The 20,348-nt window shown below is 38.5% G+C and overlaps 1 protein-coding gene and 1 long non-coding RNA gene across 3 annotated transcripts in view; one reads left to right on the forward strand and one right to left on the reverse strand.

The window, feature by feature from the left end:
• Nucleotides 1–85: 85 nt before the first annotated feature.
• LOC103899460 lies at nt 86–6,556 on the forward strand. 2 transcript variants are annotated; one of them, XR_657608.2, is made up of 3 exons: nt 86–403; nt 3,014–3,238; nt 3,975–6,556. It is a non-coding gene; the product is annotated as an uncharacterized LOC103899460 (long non-coding RNA). The 2 variants fall into 2 exon arrangements; XR_657607.2 differs by lacking the exon at nt 86–403 and adding an exon at nt 2,708–2,912.
• Nucleotides 6,557–10,714: 4,158 nt separating this feature from the next.
• CARM1 (coactivator associated arginine methyltransferase 1) overlaps nt 10,715–20,348 on the reverse strand; it is a 46,230-nt gene continuing 36,596 nt past the window's right edge. Inside the window, exons 8-13 of the mRNA XM_009279957.1 lie at nt 18,383–18,464; nt 15,982–16,067; nt 14,513–14,602; nt 12,824–12,961; nt 10,870–10,959; nt 10,715–10,742 (exon numbers count right to left, since the gene is read on the reverse strand). Of these exons, the coding sequence (XP_009278232.1) occupies nt 10,715–10,742; nt 10,870–10,959; nt 12,824–12,961; nt 14,513–14,602; nt 15,982–16,067; nt 18,383–18,464 (514 nt within the window). The remainder of the gene's footprint in view (nt 10,743–10,869; nt 10,960–12,823; nt 12,962–14,512; nt 14,603–15,981; nt 16,068–18,382; nt 18,465–20,348) is intronic.

Here is a 20,348-nt window from a genome sequence, read left to right on the forward strand (position 1 = left end):
CTCCGGCGGGCGCGGCTCCCCATTGGCCCGCCTGGCCGCTGCCGCGCGACAGTGCCGAAGCAGCGTGCCGTAAAGCGCCGCGCGGAAGGCGAAGGGCGTTGCGCTTGTCCGCCAGCCTCCTCTCTCCGGCCCTCGGCGGCGGGTGCCGCGCCGCGCCGCGGCGCAGGCAGGCGCAGTCGACTCCGCGCACCCCGCGGTCCTCCGTAGCGGTTCCCGTTTGCGTCGACTCACCCCGGAGCCCTAGAAGGGGCGGGCCGCTGTGAGGAAAGGCCCCGTCCCCTTCCCCGGGCTCCTGGCTTTGCCCTCCGCCGACCCTGCAGCTGGGCCAGCAGGCCTGCCGCCACCTTCTCGAGCGCGGCTTGCCCACTGCCCGGCATAAATAAGATCCTGTCTTAAAAATAAGGTAACGTACCACAGTACAGATTAAGTAGCGATGGTGCTGGAGAACACCAGGTGGAGCTGTTACTTCAAAACGATGCAGATGTGACCAGTCGCGTGAAACGTCAGTGTCAAGTGCTTTTGCACATTCGGGTGGTCAATAAAGTCATTGCTTCCGAACGTAAAGGGGATCCGTATTCATAAATGTGGTAATTATTATACTTGCGTGATTACAATGAAGTCAGAGCATAATAAATACTTCTGTAACACCAACCATAGTATATTTGACTAAGGAAGTGATGTAGGCAAATTATTTAGTGGAGTAAAGCTTTTTCTTCAGTACAGCTGGTGATAGTACTATTCTTCTTTTATTTGTCTCCTGGGAAGGACTTGGCAGCGACTTGCAAACTAGAACAGGCATAGGCAGGATTATGGTGTTTAGTTTTCCCACTCCTTCAAATGTTAACATCATGCCTGTCAAAATTACATGAAAATTGTCTGTTTTAAAGGGGGTAGGGGGGAAAGAGTGTGTATTTTGAAGCTTGCCTTAAGTCAAGGGGCATAATGTCAAGTTTGTGTGCTCCCACAGCCCAAATGCTTTGCTTCAGTGTTTGGAACAACCTCTGTAGATATTGGAGATAAGTCTGTTCTCCACACTAATTACCTTTTCCAGTTTTTTGGTGGTTTCTTTTCAAGAATTAAGACCGTGATCAATTAAGACATTAGAAAATACATTGCTATGTTCAGCTTGCTTGCTATAATACAAACATCTCCCAGAGAATAAACCAATGAAGTTTTTGAATGTCAGCCAGAGATTTCAAGTCAACCAGCTTACAGGTTCAAGCATCTGTCTTTCATAAAAAATAATTAAGGGTTCCTTAAAGATCTTCAGGTACCTTAAAACAGGCTGTAATTGTAGAAGATAGTTCGTGACCTAATAATGTCGCCAGGGTATTCCCAAGTGTGTTCAGAGTCATGTATCAGCACAGATGTTTTAATGTCTATTTTTTATGTCTGTTTTATCTCTCTTCTGGATGCTGTTTTAATTCCACGGAGACAAAAGTTATTAAGGAAACCAAAAGATAAAAATTCAGAAAAGTGAATTTGTAATTTGTGAAAAAGAGATGTAATGTTGAAATTCAGTATTACTAGTCTGTCTCTGTAGTGAAAGCCTCATCTCAAGATCCAGATTTACATTCAGATTCTTCTAAAATTGTGTCTTACTCATATAATTGTGCATTACTCCTTCAGCATGAGGTTTCCAACTTTGTATCCCAAGCGTGTTTTTGGATATCCTTGAAAATGTGGTTCTGACAACGTTTTTTTTAAACAAAAAGAAGGATCATGCTCTTTGGACAGCAAAAACGAGCAGTAAGAATTCCAAGAGCAAGAAGCATGTTTCACTGAATAGTCATAGGCTGGATAAGATCATCATGACGTGTCTACAGCCTTTTCTTCTTTCACACAGTGCATCCATGTCCATTCTGATTTGTCTGTGGAATAAATTTGCTATAGTAGTACCAGAAGCAGTGGTAGCTTACTTGCATTTAGGGCCAGTCCCTGATGTGGCACTTTTCTGGCATTGACTTCCAGCTCAAGGAGAGCCATGGTGAGTTCAGTAGTGCTGAATGCCATACCACTTTATTTCTTAGCAGACTTTGAAGAAATAAGAGCTGTGGTAAATATAACAGGAAGTTTAAAAATGGCATATCTCACATTTTGCATAATGTGTCACACAAAAGTGTGACAATATGTCTCCTTATCTGTCCTAGCCAAAACAAGAATCCTGTAGTGTCTGTAGTAAAGAAGTCAATGAAATAAAAAAAATAACAATAAGGTGGGTTTTATTCATGCATTTGTTAATAGTACATCTCTGACCATTTTCACATCTAAAAAAATATTTTGGCTCTGTGACACAATAGATCTGAACTTTGTATTAAGGCAATTGTAGTGAAGACCGCTACAATGGAGTGCTGTCTACTGCCTTGGTCAGGACTGCTCTGCTCACTTCAGTGAGCCTCCTTCGACAAGACATCTGAAGGTGCAAAGCTGTAAGAAAAATGGAGTGTAACCACAGCCATAACCTGGCTGTTCTACTACCAAGGCAGCAGGAGAGTAACTACCACAGAGGTCAGGTAAAACTGCATCATTTCATTTTCATTTGCGAATGGTACTGAAAGTACTTTCTCAGTTTCTGAAGACAGCTACATGCACCTTGTCTAAGATTGTTATTTTATAGCTTACGTTGTTTCTGGAGAAGACAGTTCTGCTGTCCTTAAGTGGATTGATCACCGTGCGTTTCAGCTGGTGATCCTCTCTGGAGAGAGGACCACTATTGCACAGCTCTTCAATGCATTATGCCCCTCTACACTTTCTACAGAATAGAAAACTTAATTTTTTAATCTTTCTTGTCATCACAATGCAGACCTCTGACCTACAGACACAGCCAAAGCCATTTGTTTCTCTGCTGCTTCTGTTGCAGTGTGCCAAAGACCTCTTCTCTGTATCGCTTTTTAGGCCCTGCAGCAAAGATGGTCAGTAAGTTAGTCAGCAACACTGGGTATACTTTACTCTGACTAAGTATATCCAACCCTTTAATAATGAAAAAAAAAATCCTTTTTTTTTTTACCACCAGCTGATGTCTAGGCATAACTGAATTTTGCTGCCCAGAAGGATCCCGAAAGATCCAGATCTAAAGATAGCCTGGAACTGGTTGCTCCCGAGTGATAAGCAATGGAGAGGCCAGTTACTCCTGCTGCCGTGCTGGAGTTGGAAAGGGTGGTGACAGCACGTAATGTTTTTATGAGTGACCATCCATTTCCTGGACTACACCATAGCCAAGGAGGCAGCGGAGCCACAGGTATTTCATTGCCCCCCACTGTCTACTCCCTATTTTGCTTTTGCCTATAGCTGCCTGCAAGCTTCTTCCATCATGATTTTTAACTTTCTGAGTGACTTAGCATTCAGTGCAATGTTTGTTAAAAGTCAACTGAGTTGAAGAAGGTGATGAGATGCAATTACAAAGAAATGGTGAATTCTCAGTGGCAATTACAGCATGTTACTCTGGGATATGTGGTTACATTGAGAACCACAAACTAATTTGCAGTTATGTTGCTTCATTTCCTCACTTAGACTGTGTGAGACAGGACTCAACTTCTCGTCATTTTCCAAAGTATAGAGACCTGGTAGAAGTGACAGAGTGGAAGTAATTTAGCCACCTATTCCAAAAAAACAGAGGGCAGGCTTCCTGTGCATCTTGATATTGCTCACTTGCTGTTGTTTCTAGTTAAATACACCTGCTAAGAGTTTCATCCATATGACAACTTAAGTGAATTATATTTCCCTTTTTCCAAAGTTGGCTCAAAACACTCAGCTGCAGAGCCATTTGTTCTTATTTCTCAGCTCTATTTTGAGGGCGGATGGATTGTGGCAAAGAACAAGATTCTTAATGTGCATGTCTTGGCATCAGTGTTCTTGGGAGAATTTCTGAGATCCTCTGAAATTCAGCTTTATAGTTTAATGTTGTTAGTGAAGGCCGGCCTTTTTTTCTTGCATTGTTTTCCATATACAGACCATGAGTGCTCTTTCATCTACAGGTTTGCCAGACCAAGCCCTGCATTCCTAACAGATCTTGGGAAGGAACTATTCACTTAAATTCTTTGGAAATTCCACCTGAATTCTAGCAAAACTGGATCCATGTTCCTGCTCTTTGTATGCACTTGCCAATTATCTCATATATTAGCAAAGGAAACCTTGTTCTGTTGGCATTTTGGGTGGTGGTGATTTATTCTAAAGCAAGTACCATGTTCAGTTCTGTGCTATTTCCTGAATTGTGCTATTTCCTGAACTCAAGCGTGTTTCATATTCTGTGGTACCATCCCCTTTTATTACTGCTTATATGAGTGTTACTGGATTAACGTACATTTGAGGATCTCTGTCATGTTAGCTGTGGCACCTCAGCATAGAAAACCACCCATAAAACTAAAAACAAGTTTCTGCTTCCCCTTCCACCACTGAAGAAGTGTTAGTTAGTTAGTTAGTTAGTGAAGAAGTGTTAGACTAAAGATTGCTTGGGATTTCTTCACAGATACTCGAAAACGTTCATTGTAGACCAAATTCAAATGAAAGGCAGTGATTTGAAGTGAAAACTGAACACTGGCTGTTGTTCAGAGGCCATTAAACATAAGATTTATTATCATAAGTTCAGTGCTATTGAGCAATGCTTTGTTCACAGTAGTTTTGAATCATGATCCACTGGATATCTGACTACTGACTGACCAGTTAGCTAAGGGACATCTAAAGCCTCCTGTAAATTAGGCTGAAGTCCCAGCAAAATCAGGCTGAAGCCTCAGTTCAATGCTGCAAATTAGGCTGAAGTCCTTGTTCAATGTTGCAAGATGACATGCCTGACAACTGGCCAACCTAGGGAGGGGCAGCCACTTTGAGAAAGACATTTTTATACTTCCCACTCCTTTGTCTTTGGTTTTATTCACTTTACATTAGCTTCTTTTTCTTCTGTAAATATGTGCATCTGAATATCACTAAAATCAGCTTGGGTCAAACCTGGTGAGCTGAACCTGAACAGTTAACGTCAGGTATTTGATACCCTCTTGGGTGCTTCCAGCAAGAAATTAATTTTTCTGCCTGCAGTCTCCTGTTGAACTGCTGTCCTCCATTATACTGACTTTTCAGCTGCATCTTGACAGTGTATCTTTCCTCAGTTCTAGCTCTCAACTTGCATCAGTGCAGAGTTGTAAGTATGTGTGTTATCTAGTCAAGAAGAGTGAAAACTTGTATACCACATGCCAAGGCTTAAGGAAGAATAAAATGCATACTGTCTGGAGACTTGTTTTCCAACCTCTAAATGCCTTTTTTTTTTTTTTCCTATCTTGAGAAAAAAGCACAACTCATAGAAACTTAGTGAAGTAAATTAACACCAATTCCATTGCATTTTACTGCACTTAGATCCAGATGCATCAAGATTGCTTTTAGATGTCATAGTTGTCATAAGTATTATAAAGAATGCTATCATAAAGATTTCTGTGGGTCTAGTGCACACAATATGCAGTAACTCACTACTTCTCTTAGCAATCACTATAGTAATAGTAACCACATTGAATTCCTGTACAATTCCTAAGGACAGAATGTTCTAATCGTCAGTTCAGATGAAAGAACTCATATAGATAGACATTCAAAATGAAAGTCATTACTACCAAAAATGTGATTTATCATGAATTGCTATGTATGTATGACTGCTTACAAAAATTTAAATGCATCTCTCTGGGGTCAAGGTAAAATAAAATAACCATATGCAATTGTTGGAAAAATAAGCTGTTAAAAGCATTTCTTACTGCTTTTTTCTTGAAGATGAACCTTCTAAATTACCATGGATCCAACAAAGCTATACAAAAATGTATAGCTCCTTAATGTGATATTCAGTGTCTTTCCTATTGTGCTTTTTGAGTCTATGGGATGCAAGACAATATGTCATTTTTCAACAGGATTAATATAGCTTCTTTACTGTAAGTGAGGAAATGCTCTATTTCATAATGTGGTAAAATCTGTTCAAGAGTCTTATGTTGTAAAACTACATCATCACTTCTTGCTCCAGTGTCCCCACAGTTCTGCTTTAGTTTCCCTACATTCTGTAGCATTCATTAACGTTGCCTATATAAAAAATGGAAGCAAAACACCAGCATTTGTATCAATAAAATGTTTTCATTGACATTTTGTTTCAAAAATACTTTACAAATATATTCTTATGTTTATACCCAGAAAGTCCTGTAAGGTGAAAACAGTACATTGTAGTCCTTGAAGGTAGGCTCCTGTATACTTCAAAATCACCAATGCTTCAAAGCAGGAAAGAGGAAAATGTTAAATGAGAAGGAAATGAAGACAGTCACAGGACCTTATTTCAAACTGTAAATGGTACAGTACTTGGTGTCAATTTTCTCTTCGGTTTTAGCATACAATCTGGAATAAAGTGAATTCCTGAAGTAAAGAGAAATACAAATACCAGTCCTGGATTATCCAAATCACTTCAAAGTAGCAATCACTGTGAAATATTCTTTGTACTAGTTAGTGTGTAAGGAAACAATCTTTTCTATACATATTGAAGATGCAGTTATTAGATACATAAACCTTTTGCTCTGGAATTAAATAAAGATATACAATCTGACACTGCTGTCTGCTGCTGTTGTTTTTCCTCCCCTTTATTTACTTCCTTAAAAAGAACTGAAGTTGCCACATGAAATTGACAATGTAAGGTTCTTCCCTATAGAAAATAGAAGTCTTTGATACACAGATACTTTTTCTTGGAGACTGAAATGTGAGATCCAGACAGACATGCAGGTCAGTAGGAGACATTACAAATCTATTAGCTGACTTCAGATTCAGATTTCATGTACTCCTTTCATAATTGCTGTGGAAAACCCTCCAAACTCTAGAAAACTCTGAACTACAGCTGCCTGGTATTTGGATTTGGACATTCCTGGGTTTGTTTCCTTCTCTCATATAAGCATAAAACCACCAACCACTGTACAGACTCAATTTAGGAAGGACGGATACCCAACCGTCAGACATTGCATCAGAAATCTCATTACACTGCTAGTACAGGTTAGAATGATAATTTCTGTTACCATTCTGAGGCAGCAACCCACATTAAATACTATTTTTTAAATATATATTATATATTTGTGTAACAAAACAGGCTTTTACTGTGCAAACTACATTTTTATACTAGAAGTCTCTTACCTGCTATATTAAATGCTACTGGAAATAACAAGGCAATAATTTTCTGACACTAACTTCAATGGTTTCACGGCCTCAGCCATGAAGTTCATGTTACTTTTACAAGTTTCACAATTTTAGGGACTACTTTCCATAATCTCATAAACTATCTTTAAATAGCTGCAAATGGCTGTTGACTTGCAGAAAAAACTCTGAAACTACAACTGTTTCTTAATGATTTCCAGCAGGGGTCCTTAGGTGGTCTTTTGATCAAATGTGGCATGTAGCTTCCTGAGAGAACGGTCAGTTTTCGTGGGGCTTTTCATTCAAACCAGCCTTCTCCAACAGGGTGTGGAAGGCTAAGGGCTGATTATATCTTGCTAGAGGTATCCCTGCAGTTATGTTTTTGGTAGTAAAATGATGTATACATTTCTGATTTGACTCCAGCTCATTAATTCAGCCTAAGGCATATACTTTGAACAACAGAAACACGTTCTATAAAAGTCACTATGTGCTCTTTATGGATAACATTGTCTGAAGAGAGATCTCATTAAAATCTGTGCTATAACTCTATAGTCTTCCTCATTTGCTAGGTACGCAAGCCAAAAATACATCTTTATATAGCTTGGACTATCAATACTTCTCACAGAGCTACAGAAAAAGTGAAAGTCACGCTTACCCTATCATAGTTTTATATCATTATGCTGGGAGTAATTTACAAATGTGTCCTGTTACACTTCTATAGGCATAGAGAAATCTAGAACATTTACAAAGTATATGCAAGATGACTTCAGGTTCGTGTCTCAAAATGAACCAAATTAATGAGTCCATTGAGAGAAAATTGAAGTATTTAGCACACTGCCCTGGTGAGCTAGATTAACAACAAAAATTGAAATATCTGGAAATAAATGCTGAGTGTTTGAAGCATGGACACTATATCCTGCTCAAAGATCTTTTGATGTGTTACATATATAAACATGAGGTAGGTTTTGTTCAATAACCTAGAATATTGGTAAGAATATTTAAAAAAAAAAAAGACCAGTGAACCAATGTGAGCTTACTGTAAAACACAAATAAAAACAAAGAAAGAGAAATAGTTCTTGTTCTATACCAAATGAACTTTCTGGAATAAAATTGAGTCTGCTGCAACTCAAGTCTGTAAATGTGAGCGCAGGCTAAATTTCAATTAAAAAAACAAGGGATGGAACCACAATATTCCCTTCTCATGTGACTCACATACAATTACAGATATGTACAGTTACAAATTGATTTTACACAGGCACCAGTAGGCCTACTAAGAACTGAACTGATTTCAGTCTCACTGGTTACTCAGCTTGGTGAGAATCTCAACTCTGTTTTCAGATGCGATATTATAATATATTCTAGGCATACCTAAAAATGGATGAAAGAATAAAATAGTTATAATAAGATATACAATTCTTTGATAGCTTACAGCACTAGCTGAACTAAGCAAACAATAAATTCTAATACAGCTTTTATTTTACTCTGGAGTAAAAAATATTGACAGCTTTTTGATATTTAATAAGGACTTCTATGAAATTGAAAGTGTTGTAAGCACAACACTCAGCCAATGTATGTCAGGTAAGTCTCATTGGAATAAGGCTAGGAAATCAGTCCCCTGTGCTGTTACTGGATTTATTAAATGCAGCGTGATTTCAAATTTAAATTGTAAGTCTTTTCATCTAGATTTGCAGCTGTGCAAGAAAGTGTAAAATGCTACCAAATCCACTATAGCTTATTTTACAAAGGCAGAGGCTTCCTTTTGCTGTGATGTGTAGCAGCTCAGGCCATTGCCTTCACAGAAATGAAAGGCTTCCCAGTCCAGTCTTTTATTTTTATCTTATGCTATAGAATTAGTATGGAGTTGTTTTAAATGAGCAAAAAATGTCCAGAATTGCCCCTTCCCTACTATCCTTCCCTGTGGTACAGAGGTAAGTATTTGTATCAGGGACACTATGAAGCAGTGATGTAGAAGAGAGCTAGGCTGTATGTGTTGGCATAATGTTCCACGATGCACAGTAATTTGCATGTCACAATTTAAAAGCTGGATTATATTTTAATTTTAAAAAACTTACGAATGCTTTGAAAGTTACCTTATGTTTATAAGTAAGCATTTTTCTTTTGGGAAGTCTTTGCCTTTGTTTTTTCAACTCTTTCAGAGTTCTGGTAATTGGTATGGGAGGGCAGGGGCAGAATGGAGAAGGATCAATAAAAAAACCTAATGGAGCCTCACAGGGGAAGCCTGTTAAATAAGGTTAGTGTGTTGTGGCAGGATTTCACAACCAAGCACTCTAAGAATTAATGTATAAAAGAACAGCAGTCTAGATTATTGAACTCGGTATGGTTAATTGGCTAGCAACCATTAAATCACACAGTGACATTTTTACATTGAATTTTCAAACTAGAATACCACTTCATGTAACTTAAAGTACTTCTATATGTAACACACAACTTGACCATTTTCCCCCCTGCTTTCTTGCAAATGAGTTATAGCATTCTGAAAGTGATTTCTACATTTTATGTAAGTTAAAAACTCTTAACAAAAGCTTCTTTTGCTTCTAAATGAGTGGACTTGTATTATCTTTGAAAAGGCACTCGCACTTATGCAATGAGTGCTGGGAGTAAGGATGGAGATTTTAGAAGACCGGTAAACTTACTTGTAATCATCCTCACAAAAAGCTTTTAGATTTGAAACCAGTATCAGCCAAACCAAAAACATAAGCAAGCTAGACACTGTCCATGTCACAGGTCAAATCTGAGGAAATTAATCTTTTCCAGTTCATGATTTTATTTATAGTTACTGCAAGTCTCCCATAAACAGTCTTTATTACAAAGGCATTTTTATGAATTTAATCAAAAGGGCCCCATTCTAAAGCCAAAACAACTGCTGTGCCGCACATTTGATGTACAGATGAAAATTAATTCATTTTCATCAGACACAATGGATATTTTATAGGATTACTGTGGAATTGTCATACAGGTCTGAGTCAAAAAAATAGGAAACGGGAAACACATAATGAATGAGGAAAGCATTTTCCATGTATACCTCTGGAAAAAATCAATTCCACCACCTGCATTTGCCTATTTTTATGCCAAATACAGCATAAGAATGAGAACCGAACACAGCCAGCCTGTTTTTCTCAAAAACCCTTTTTTTCTTTTGGAAGAATTGATGGCTCCTTCCTCCTGCTTATTTTGATCTGTAATTGACAGCTTTTCCCAAAATATGGTGCTGTAGCAATGCCTAATGAAGGTCCCTGCTCTGTTGGAAAGGATTGCAGCAAGTAGATTTTTTTCCTTCCCTCGTGTTTAATACAGAAAGGACAGGTCCTTCATGTCAAATAGTAGTATCAATTTAGATACTTAGCAGTGTGCATCTTGGCATATTGCTGATTCCTCGAGTCACAATGATGCACATCACACAACAGGAAACAGCAAAAGAATTTAAGTATACATTAGTTCAAGTAAGTAAATGTCTACTATTTTGTCACAGCACTATATCATCACAGATCTTTAATAAAGCTTTTTTCTTTTCCTCATTGTCACACAGCCTAAATAGAATATTGGCTTATATATGTAACTACTGCTAATACAGAACAATGATGTCCTCATACCTGTAGAAATAAGATAAACTGTAAGAGGTCAGAAACTTGTTCTTCCATGGTAGGTGTGCTTTGCATCCTGTCATACAAGACGTTACCACTCTACAACAGTAATATTTTAGTCAAAAGCATTTCTTACCTAAAAAATGGATTCTTTAAATCAAGAATGTTACCAGATTTAAATCCTGTCTGGTCCACCACAGCTACAATCTGAATGTCGTAACTTTGTCTGCATCAGAAAGAGAAGTGTAAAAGAGAGGTAATGGAACTAAAACAACTATAACATCTTGTGTGAAAAAATACCAGTGTAATTGCTGTCTGAATAATAACCACTTAGTATAACAAGCAAAGGAAGTTTATTTGCAGTGGTATCAGTGCAAGGCATGATTATTTAATCATCTCTAAAGAAGTAAAATTTACAAGATGCTTAAGTGATTTTAAGAGCTTGCATCTGAAAAACATCATAATTTTGTACTGATAGTATTCAATAGTGAAAGGTCTTTTTCCCCCTCTCTGACAGAAATGCTATAAATTTCAACATTAGCAAGTACAATCAGAGTATTATTTCATGATCAAAAATACCTAACTGGCCAAACAGCATTAGGTTCACTCTTGTCATAATCTTAGATTTCACCAGGAAGGATATTTTTCACAAGACTTTTTGCAAGAAACTGAGTTTATACAGAAAAGTAAAGAGGACCAACTGAGAGCATACCAAAATGCTGAAGCTGACCAAAGCTCGTCCTCCTGCATGGAAGAGCAACTGCAGAGTTACACAGCGGTACTATGTTGATCCCAAAAGCAGATTAGCTTTGTGGCAGGAATTGTTAACTCACTCCTGACACACGGTTAAAGTGCTTCTCATTCTCAGTATGGCAAGGTCACTAGCTCAGGTATCTCTGAGCCATGCTCCATTGCAGATATGCCTTATGCATTGACATATTTACAGCAGTGGCTGTGTGATCACTTTGCGGCATACAGTGTTTCTTTTATATATTAAAATATGAATACATTTTACATTTGAAAGAGACGTATCAAGATCTGTATTATTTATTTTCTTCATGAGGCGTTTCTAAGCAGTAAATCTGGAAATTTAACGAGTCCCAAATCAAGTATTTGTTGCTGATGTGATTAAAGAGCCCTGGAAGTATTACTGACAGCTTTGATGTCACTGGAATCACCTGAATGGTCAGCATGTTCCCCCCCCCCAAAAAAAAAAAAAAAAAAAAAAAAAAAAAAAAAAAAAAAAAAAAAAAAAAAAAAAAAAAAAAAAAAAAAATTTCCACTTTTCCCCTTCCCTTCCTACACCGGGGAGGCTTTGTTTCCTGTTAAAACTACGCATACACATAAGCAAACCAGGCTGCAACTTGTGTGACCCAGTCACTTGAGGATTGTTTTCAAAACAAAGCGTAGGAGTGGAGTTACCAAACATTTGACCGACAGCAGGAACAGCAGAGAAGTCTGGTGAGGAACTACGCCCTTCCAAAAGCAGCCATCGTCATTAGCCTCAGTGGAAGGCCAAACAATGCATGAAAAGCACTATTCTTAAACAGGGGAGCACATTCATGAGGAATTTTTTTCAGAATTAAAAATGTAATGGATTTGGGATCAACCCCACTTCTCCTTGTCTCTGCACAGGACTTGCTGAGAGACAAAGGATGTTGGGGCTTCAGGCAAAAAAGGCTGCTGACGAAGACATGGCTAGAGGTTACACTACCAGAACAAGGTGTGGAAAATGACTGGACATGACCTGAGAAAACTGCTGTGTGTGAAAGATAGTGGAGTGGAGAGCTGACAAAAGCTGCAAGTAGCACTGTGAGGGAAGGCAGGATGTGACAGGTGGTTAAGGAGAAGGTATGTGAGAAGGAACATCACAGGTAACTGGAGTGGAACATGGAGAACTTTTGGTGAGCAGAGTCTCGCAAGGTCAACAGTGCCTATGTAACTGTATCAGTGATACCATATAAATCGGTAATGGTACCAGAAATAAAAAATGTGGGTACAAGCGTACCCAAAATTAACTGGTGTCTTTTGGGTACCTCTAACAAGAACAGTCACACTACAAAACCTGCTTGGGAAGCTTTTACACTTACCGCTTATTGGCAACAAGTAAGACTTTCCCTGAGAGAGTTTCCCCCTCTTTAGCAAAGAGGGGCGTCTGAAGAAGGCAGCGTACTTGATACCAGTGAGTGAGAGGTTCTGTCGGTGCAGTGGACAACCAAACAGTTATCCTAAAACAAACAAGAAAAACTATCTAGACTTTCTCTCTTGTCTTCTCCTTTCGGAAACAATTTTAAGTTGTTAGACCTTTTTGTATGTGAGGCCTCAACTGCTTACAATAAACTTTAAACTGCCTTCAAGTAAACTGGGAGAGTGATTCTACCCTATGATGGGAAATCAGTATGTTATGCCTCATTTTCTTTATCTATACTGTTCCTGTCACCACCAGATCTGTGTGCCTAAGCCAATTACGGAGATTCAAAAGAGACTCTTCAGACTTCTGTTTTCTCTTCTTTCCATGCTGCCAGGACAGAGAATACTAATTTCTCTCTCCTCTTACCACTCAGACAATTTCAACAAATTACAGGAAATGAAGGTTTGTCCTGAATGTGGCAATGCGATTCCTCACAATGGTAGTTTCATCCTTAAAAAACACTCCCCAAGAAAGTCCTATACCTAGTTTTCACTTGCAAGAGACTTTTCAATAATATATTGAAAGGGGCTGTAGGTGCAAAGAAAGGGATAACACAGGTAATACCGCGAGCCCAATCCACTGAGATTTCACGTGCTAAGACAAAGAACTTCCAGAGTTGTAGAAACATGAAAGACCTGCTGATTAAGCAGTTGCTTACTCCAAGACGGAGGTCTTCTCAGCAGAGGATTTCAGTCAGTTCCTACAAGACCGCAATTGTCTCTACTGTTTTAACTGATGTGGAGTTTCTGGTTCCTTTTTTAAGATTAAAAATTTTACTATCAGCTGTTAAAGTGAATACAAACACACATATGTCCATTTTCTTTTAATGGACATACTATTCCGAATTCTTGACAATCCTCATTTCAAAGGCTAGTAAAAGGCATTTATCAACACAAATAAATAGAAGTGCATTTTACAATTGATTGAAAAAAATCACCTCCTCTAAAACTAGATCAGTTTAACTGGGAAATCAACAAATCTTATCTAAGAGCTAAATACAGATAGTTGTAATGTATGTATTGGCTACCTGAGCAAGTTTATCTAATTTTCACCTACTTACTATAAAAGATGAATGTCCCCATTTTGAAATATATGCCTGGTTCTGCAGTGAAAAATTTTCCCAAGCCTGGTGAAATTTTCTCCATTTCCATTTTGTTAGCTGGAACTTGCAGCCAGCTCTCCTTTTTGCCCACAAACAAGACCAGCCCAAATGGGAAAATCCAGCTTATGTTCAAATGCTGCTGCTTTACTTGCAATGTAAAACAGAAAGGTATATAATATTACAAAGAACCAGTATTGTGTGGAACACTGCATTTTGACCCTCAACAATTCCTGGATGTGGTCTACCATAGATAATGTGCACCCCGATGAATGGGAAGCAAGACCACCACCATCTAGTCATACTGCTGGCACTAGGTTATCACACTTCCTGTTACCTCTAGAAGGCATCATTTCTTTAATATGACGGAATCACATTACAAACAAGGTCAGCACCAGATAAAGGTCTAATTCTGGCACACTTTGTATGAAAGACGTGATTTTTTCCCCCGTAGTTAGTATTTCATAGGAAGAAGGAAAAAGTACTTACAGTGATCCTACAAATGCCACATCAAACCAGAAGGCTAGGCCATGGATTAGTCCGGACTGCATCATTTGGAAAACAAAAGGGATTTCCACTCTGCAGGAGAAAAAACAATATGCTGCCGAAGTAACTTCCAAAGAGTACTGGAAATTCCACCAGAAACCTACCTTGTACTAATTTATGTATCTTCATTCGTATTCATCAGTTTAGGTCTCAATTTTCTACATATTTAAACAGATATGCTCTTTTTCTCTGTGTCAATGGAATTAACCAATGGCACTGATTTAGGTGTTAGTTTTTTGTGTGCCTTATTCAACAGTAGATCAAATATGCCACTACACAAGTGTTACTGTAACAAGACTGTTACAAATGCAGGGGTTCAGTCTTTCCAGTGGAAAATTTCCCATTCCCAGTGAAGGACTTGGATTTAGTTTAAATACTATTTTGAACAGGAAAATGTTCCACTACAAATCTGACAAACAGAACTACTACTGCAACCAGAAGGAAAAATTGAACTGCTTGAGCAAGAGCTGGAATATCTTCCCTTCCAAAAGAACTATTACTGGCTATGTAGTTCAACCCAAATCTCACCCACTCTTGCAGAAACATACCATAAAATTAGCATTCAGATATGAACATGTTAGTTCTGAGAACCACTGAAGGAAGTCTACGCTAGCCAACTGAGACTGGAAAATAATTCTCCAGCTGTTTCCCCCCTCTTAGAGCAATTCTTCTCTCTCACTAGACTGTGTCATTTATACAATTGGTTGTGAGTCATGTTGAAACAAGGGTTCATAGTTTCAAAGACAGTCTGTGGTATTTTCCCGTTAAGATAGTGTCTTGCAAGGACTTGAAGTACTCCCTCAAGTTCTCCCATATGGCACATTTTATTTCACAGATGTACTGAGAATGAGGCTTCTCTGCTGTCATTCTGGGACACAAGGGATGCAGGTTGGTTTATATGTAAGACCTTCCAACTAAACATCTGAAGGAGCTCTGGAGGGAAGTAAAGAGGTACAGCTGACTCCTGTTGGACTGGAAAATGTTTAAAAAAAAGAGATACGCAAGAGTTCAGCAAAGGCAGCTTGTGATGACACTATTTGACAAGGTCTTTTAGGATGTCTACACAGAAAAACAAAAATTGCCTTGTAACTAGATTTAAATGTGTCCCAACATATAATGCTGAGAAGTAAACACTGTCCTCCAGAGCCCATTTTATCCCTTTCAGTAGGAAAATTTTGTGAACTGATCTCTGGTGTTTCACAGGCTCACAAGCAGGCTTCTCTGCTAATACTAGACAAATTGTCATGCAGGTAAATGCTCTGGTCCACTATGAGTGGTGTACTAATCATTCCGGCATGCCACCTTCCCTCCTCCACGTCCACTGCCAAAGCTTCCTCTGTCTCTGAGCACCAATGATCAACAGCCAGTTACAAAAATGAAAGATTAAGAGTAGGTTGCTGGCGTCTGCTGACCTATGCAAATCTTCCTCAGCAACTTCCATGAAGTTAATGGTGTACTTCACTGTCCGGGCCATCAGAATTCTCACATCAAAAGTATCCTATGGGGAGATAGTTCTTGTAAAAAAAAATAGCTTAATGCACTTGAATACATACTCATATATACTCTAATGATTTTATTTTGGTTTGTTCATTATAAACTTGTTTTCTGTTAAAAAAAATGGGAAAAAAGACAAAAATCATCCTTCACCCCAATAAACTTACTTTAAATGTTTCATTTTTTTTAGCATCCCTTAGAACACTGTTAGATTTTGCAATATTATCAGGATTCAATGTATTTGATAGCTTACATACCTACCAAAGACTGTTTATTCAACCTAGAAACAATAAAATTTGTCCAGAAATCGATCACTTGTATAAAACATACTGGGTTTATTTGGTTGGTTTATTTGGGGTTGTATTTTTTTTTTTAAACTACACACATTTTAATGTGCTTTTCTGCACTGCACAGTTGGGTAAGCCAAACTAAGACACTATGGAAATACTTGAAAATTAAATTATGAGGTATAGGAAGTAAAATTACTTAATACAGATTGCCCTTTAGAAAAAAGTTAGGAGTAGTCAGTCACCAAATGAAAACTTTTCCTTTCATTTTTCTTTCTTTAATCACATGTGCTAATCCTAATCTATCACTTTTCACAAGCTCTTTCATCATGTCCTGGTTTCGGCAGGGATAGAGTTAATTTCCTTCCTAGTAGCTGGTACAGTGCTGTGTTTTGGATTTAGGGTGAGAACAATGTTGATCACACACTGATGTTTTAGTTGTTGCTAGGTACATCCTGTGTTTATGAATACTCTGCCATCCCTACTGACAAAGAGGAGACACTTCCTTTGTCAGAAGCTGTCCTGGTTTCGGCAGGGAAAGAGTTTTAATTTCCTCTAGTAGCTGGTACAGTGCTGTGTTTTGGATTTAGGGTGAGAAAATGTTGATCACACACTGATGTTTTAGTTGTTGCTAGGTAATGCTTACACTAGGCAAGGAAAGGAAGTAGTGAATGAATTCCTTGTTTTCCTTTGCTTGCGTGCACAGCTTTTGCTTTACCTGTTAAACTGTCTTTGTCTCAACCCACAAATTTTCTCACTTTTACCTTTCCGATCTCTCCCCCATCCCACTGGGGGGGAGTGAGTGAGCAGCTGTGTGGTGCTTAGTTGCCAGCTGAGGTTAAACCGCAACACATAAGTAAAGCAAACTCTTATCTTAAAGGCTTGTATCACACACACCCCCAGTGAACCCACCTAAGAACTAAAACCTATCTACAGAGTAAGGGGAAGCCAAGGAGATATGTGATTTTTTAAAAGAAATAACAATTTAATGTGGCTTTTACTGGGCAATGCATTTCTGATCTTCAAGGGAGGAAGAATCTCAGCTGAGAAATCAAAGCCAAACATGTACTTCATACAGGATGCAAGTATGTGCTGCAGTCCTACAGATTACTCCATTCTCTAACTGAAAGCCAAAGAGCCAGCACTGAAAATGACCATGCTATAGTCAAAGATATGGCTGAAATTTATGAAGACAAATGAGAGTTTTCTCTTATCCAATACTAAATCTTATCAAATACTAAAAGTAGTTGAGTACAGAAGGTCGCATCAGTAGTATGATGGTCTTTCCAGATTTCTGGACAGGTTTTAGGGTCTCCATGTGACAGCAGCTACACTGCTACCGCTACTTAAACTAGTTAGCCTAAAGCTAGCCAAGATTTGTTGCAGTCAAATTTCTGAGAGCGAACCTTTTCATTGCACCTACACTGAAGTATTATACTGGAGTGGGGGGCAGGGGCTGGGGTTTGTTTAGGTTTTTTCCCCAGAGAGGTGAGAAGGATTTCTCCTGCATTCTTTCTAACTAGATACCACCTAGACACTTACTAAAAAGAAAGAAGGAGAACTGCAGGTGCTAGATCCAAGTTACCAAGAAAATAAGGATATTTACATATTAAAAACAGGTTGTTTCATAATACAGAAACCTGTTTGCTTGGCTGCTTTCTCTTTTCCTTTAATTTGTGGATCAGTGATGGGAAGGGAAAAAATCAAGGTCAAGTCACTCGTTTAGGAGACTGGAAACACTGAGGGAAGCTAGTTGCATGTTAGGAAGACAGTTGTTCACATGCTGTGGCTTCCTAATGTGTGCATATGTCTAGACATCTGCTATTCATAGCAAAACCAGGAATATTACATATAGTAGTTAACCTTTGACAGCAGCTCTGTTCACACTCGCAGAGTTAGTTCATGGCTCTCTACTCAACAGCCACAGAGCTCTGTTAAACAAGGAGGCTACTGTACCTGTAGGATTTTGTGGAAGGGACAAGATAGGGAGAGGGAAAAACACAACAAATAATCCCCAGACATACAAACCTACCACAATAGGTTGTCGGAAATACTCATCCACAGCTGCACTGCGCAGACTGGACAGGTTGACCCCATAAAAGCATTCTTGGTACCTAGAAACAGTAACACATAAAATACTTAGGGAAAAATGTTTTTTCTGGTTTCCAACCAGACCCGGGCACAATAACTGTAAATGGCAGGTGAAGTGTGGCTAAGCACCTCTTTCCCTTTCTCCTGTCTGCCAAGAGGCCGAATTGCAGCCCTCTTGAGCTTACTTTACCTTCCCCACAGACATCCTATACAGCACTGAGGTGACAGGATCCCCTCAAATGAACATACGGAGACATTTCACACTATGCTTCTGAAAGAATCCACACAGCAAGCAGAGAATAGGGAGAACGGCTGAGGCACTCTTAAGCTACTTTTGTAATCTTGAGCTATTCTAGAATTGGGGGTGGACCTTGTATAAATCAAAATAGTGATGAGGACACCCGTATTACAGGACTGTTCCTTTTTACTGACATTAAAGAGGAAAATAAAGGTCATTCTATACCAACTGAATGGGGGGAAAAATTGTATTTTTATCTTACCAATTTATGCAAATATGCATTTAATGTATATTCAGACTATTTCCAGTATGAAATTTGAAATGAAAATATACATGCTTGCAGTAATCTTCCTCCTGCATATAATCCTCTTACCAACTCATTGAAAAGTTTAATAGGTATCTTTCCTTCCAGATAACATAAACAAAAGGGGATGGAAAGGGGAAATGGCAAGGAAGCTCAACTCCTAGTGATGGAAGTGTCATCTAGATACAAAACCATGGTCAAGCATCCCAAGACTTCAGAAGCACTTAAAAAGGGAAACTTTAAATGTTTGTCCTCATTGTTACAACATCATACAACTCCTAAACTATCATAAGTTTTTTCAAAGTGGATGAGTTAGTCTAAACCAATCTGGCAATATCTCTTTAATATCCTGATAAATTCTGCATTACTAGTTCTGTGCTAATTGCATAAAGCGAAGATGCCCAGATGACTGTATGCCTTAAAGATATCTGAGGAAGATATTTAAGGAAAGAACTCAAATAAGCACAACAGAGGAAATCAGCTGACACCAGTAACTGCAAGTGATCTTTTACCCTTTTCCATATGTTTGCTGTACTGTATAAGTGAGTTGCTCATTTGTCACTGATGAGAAACACAGACAAAATGCACACCATTTTTAACCACTTGCTGTATATTTATGCTTTGTATCTTCCTGTCTTTGCAAGGTTTTCATCAACAAAGAGAGCAGTCTGCTCTTCTATGGTACACTATACTTTATCACACTTTTAGGAATGATTACTGGTAAATACAAATTAATATGCAACTCTGAAGCACAACAGTAAGCCAATCTGTAGGCCTGAAGAGAAATAAAACATACTTACACAGTCTCATAATTATTACTATTACTGTGCAGATCCAAGACAATAATTCTAAGTGTATGAGAAACATGTAGTCTTTCCTTTGTATAGTAAACAGGCTAGACTAACTGCTGCATCTAATGTTAGAACACACAGCATGATTTTTGCATAGGATTTTGAAGGTTTTTTAAAGTCCTGGTCCCTTTACCAGGTGAAAGTTCAAATTGCAAATCTAGATATTTCTTTCAGTCTTTTGCTCAAGTACTATCATCCAGCTGGATCCAAAACCGTATCCAATCTCTAAGACACAGGACATAGATTTAGCTAAATAGGAAAGGATTTATTACATAAAAAACATCTTCTGTTCCAAGTAACAAAACTGGACAATGAATGAAAGCTGTTTCTTGAGACCTGGAATTTGAAGCTTGGCAAATCACAGGCTGTCACCAACTAGTTCCTGATGGTTTACTTCAAACGTCCAAGAAAGCCCTGAGAAAGTGCTTTGTCTGAAAGAGGGCTTTTATAGCTCTGCATCTATCAGGATATCCAGACCTTTTAATATTAAGAACATGAATGTCCTAGAGTGGTG

The sequence above is a fragment of the Aptenodytes forsteri genome, unplaced genomic scaffold (assembly GCF_000699145.1).
Source record: "Aptenodytes forsteri isolate BGI_AS27 unplaced genomic scaffold, ASM69914v1 Scaffold99, whole genome shotgun sequence".
Classification (NCBI taxonomy): domain Eukaryota; kingdom Metazoa; phylum Chordata; class Aves; order Sphenisciformes; family Spheniscidae; genus Aptenodytes; species Aptenodytes forsteri.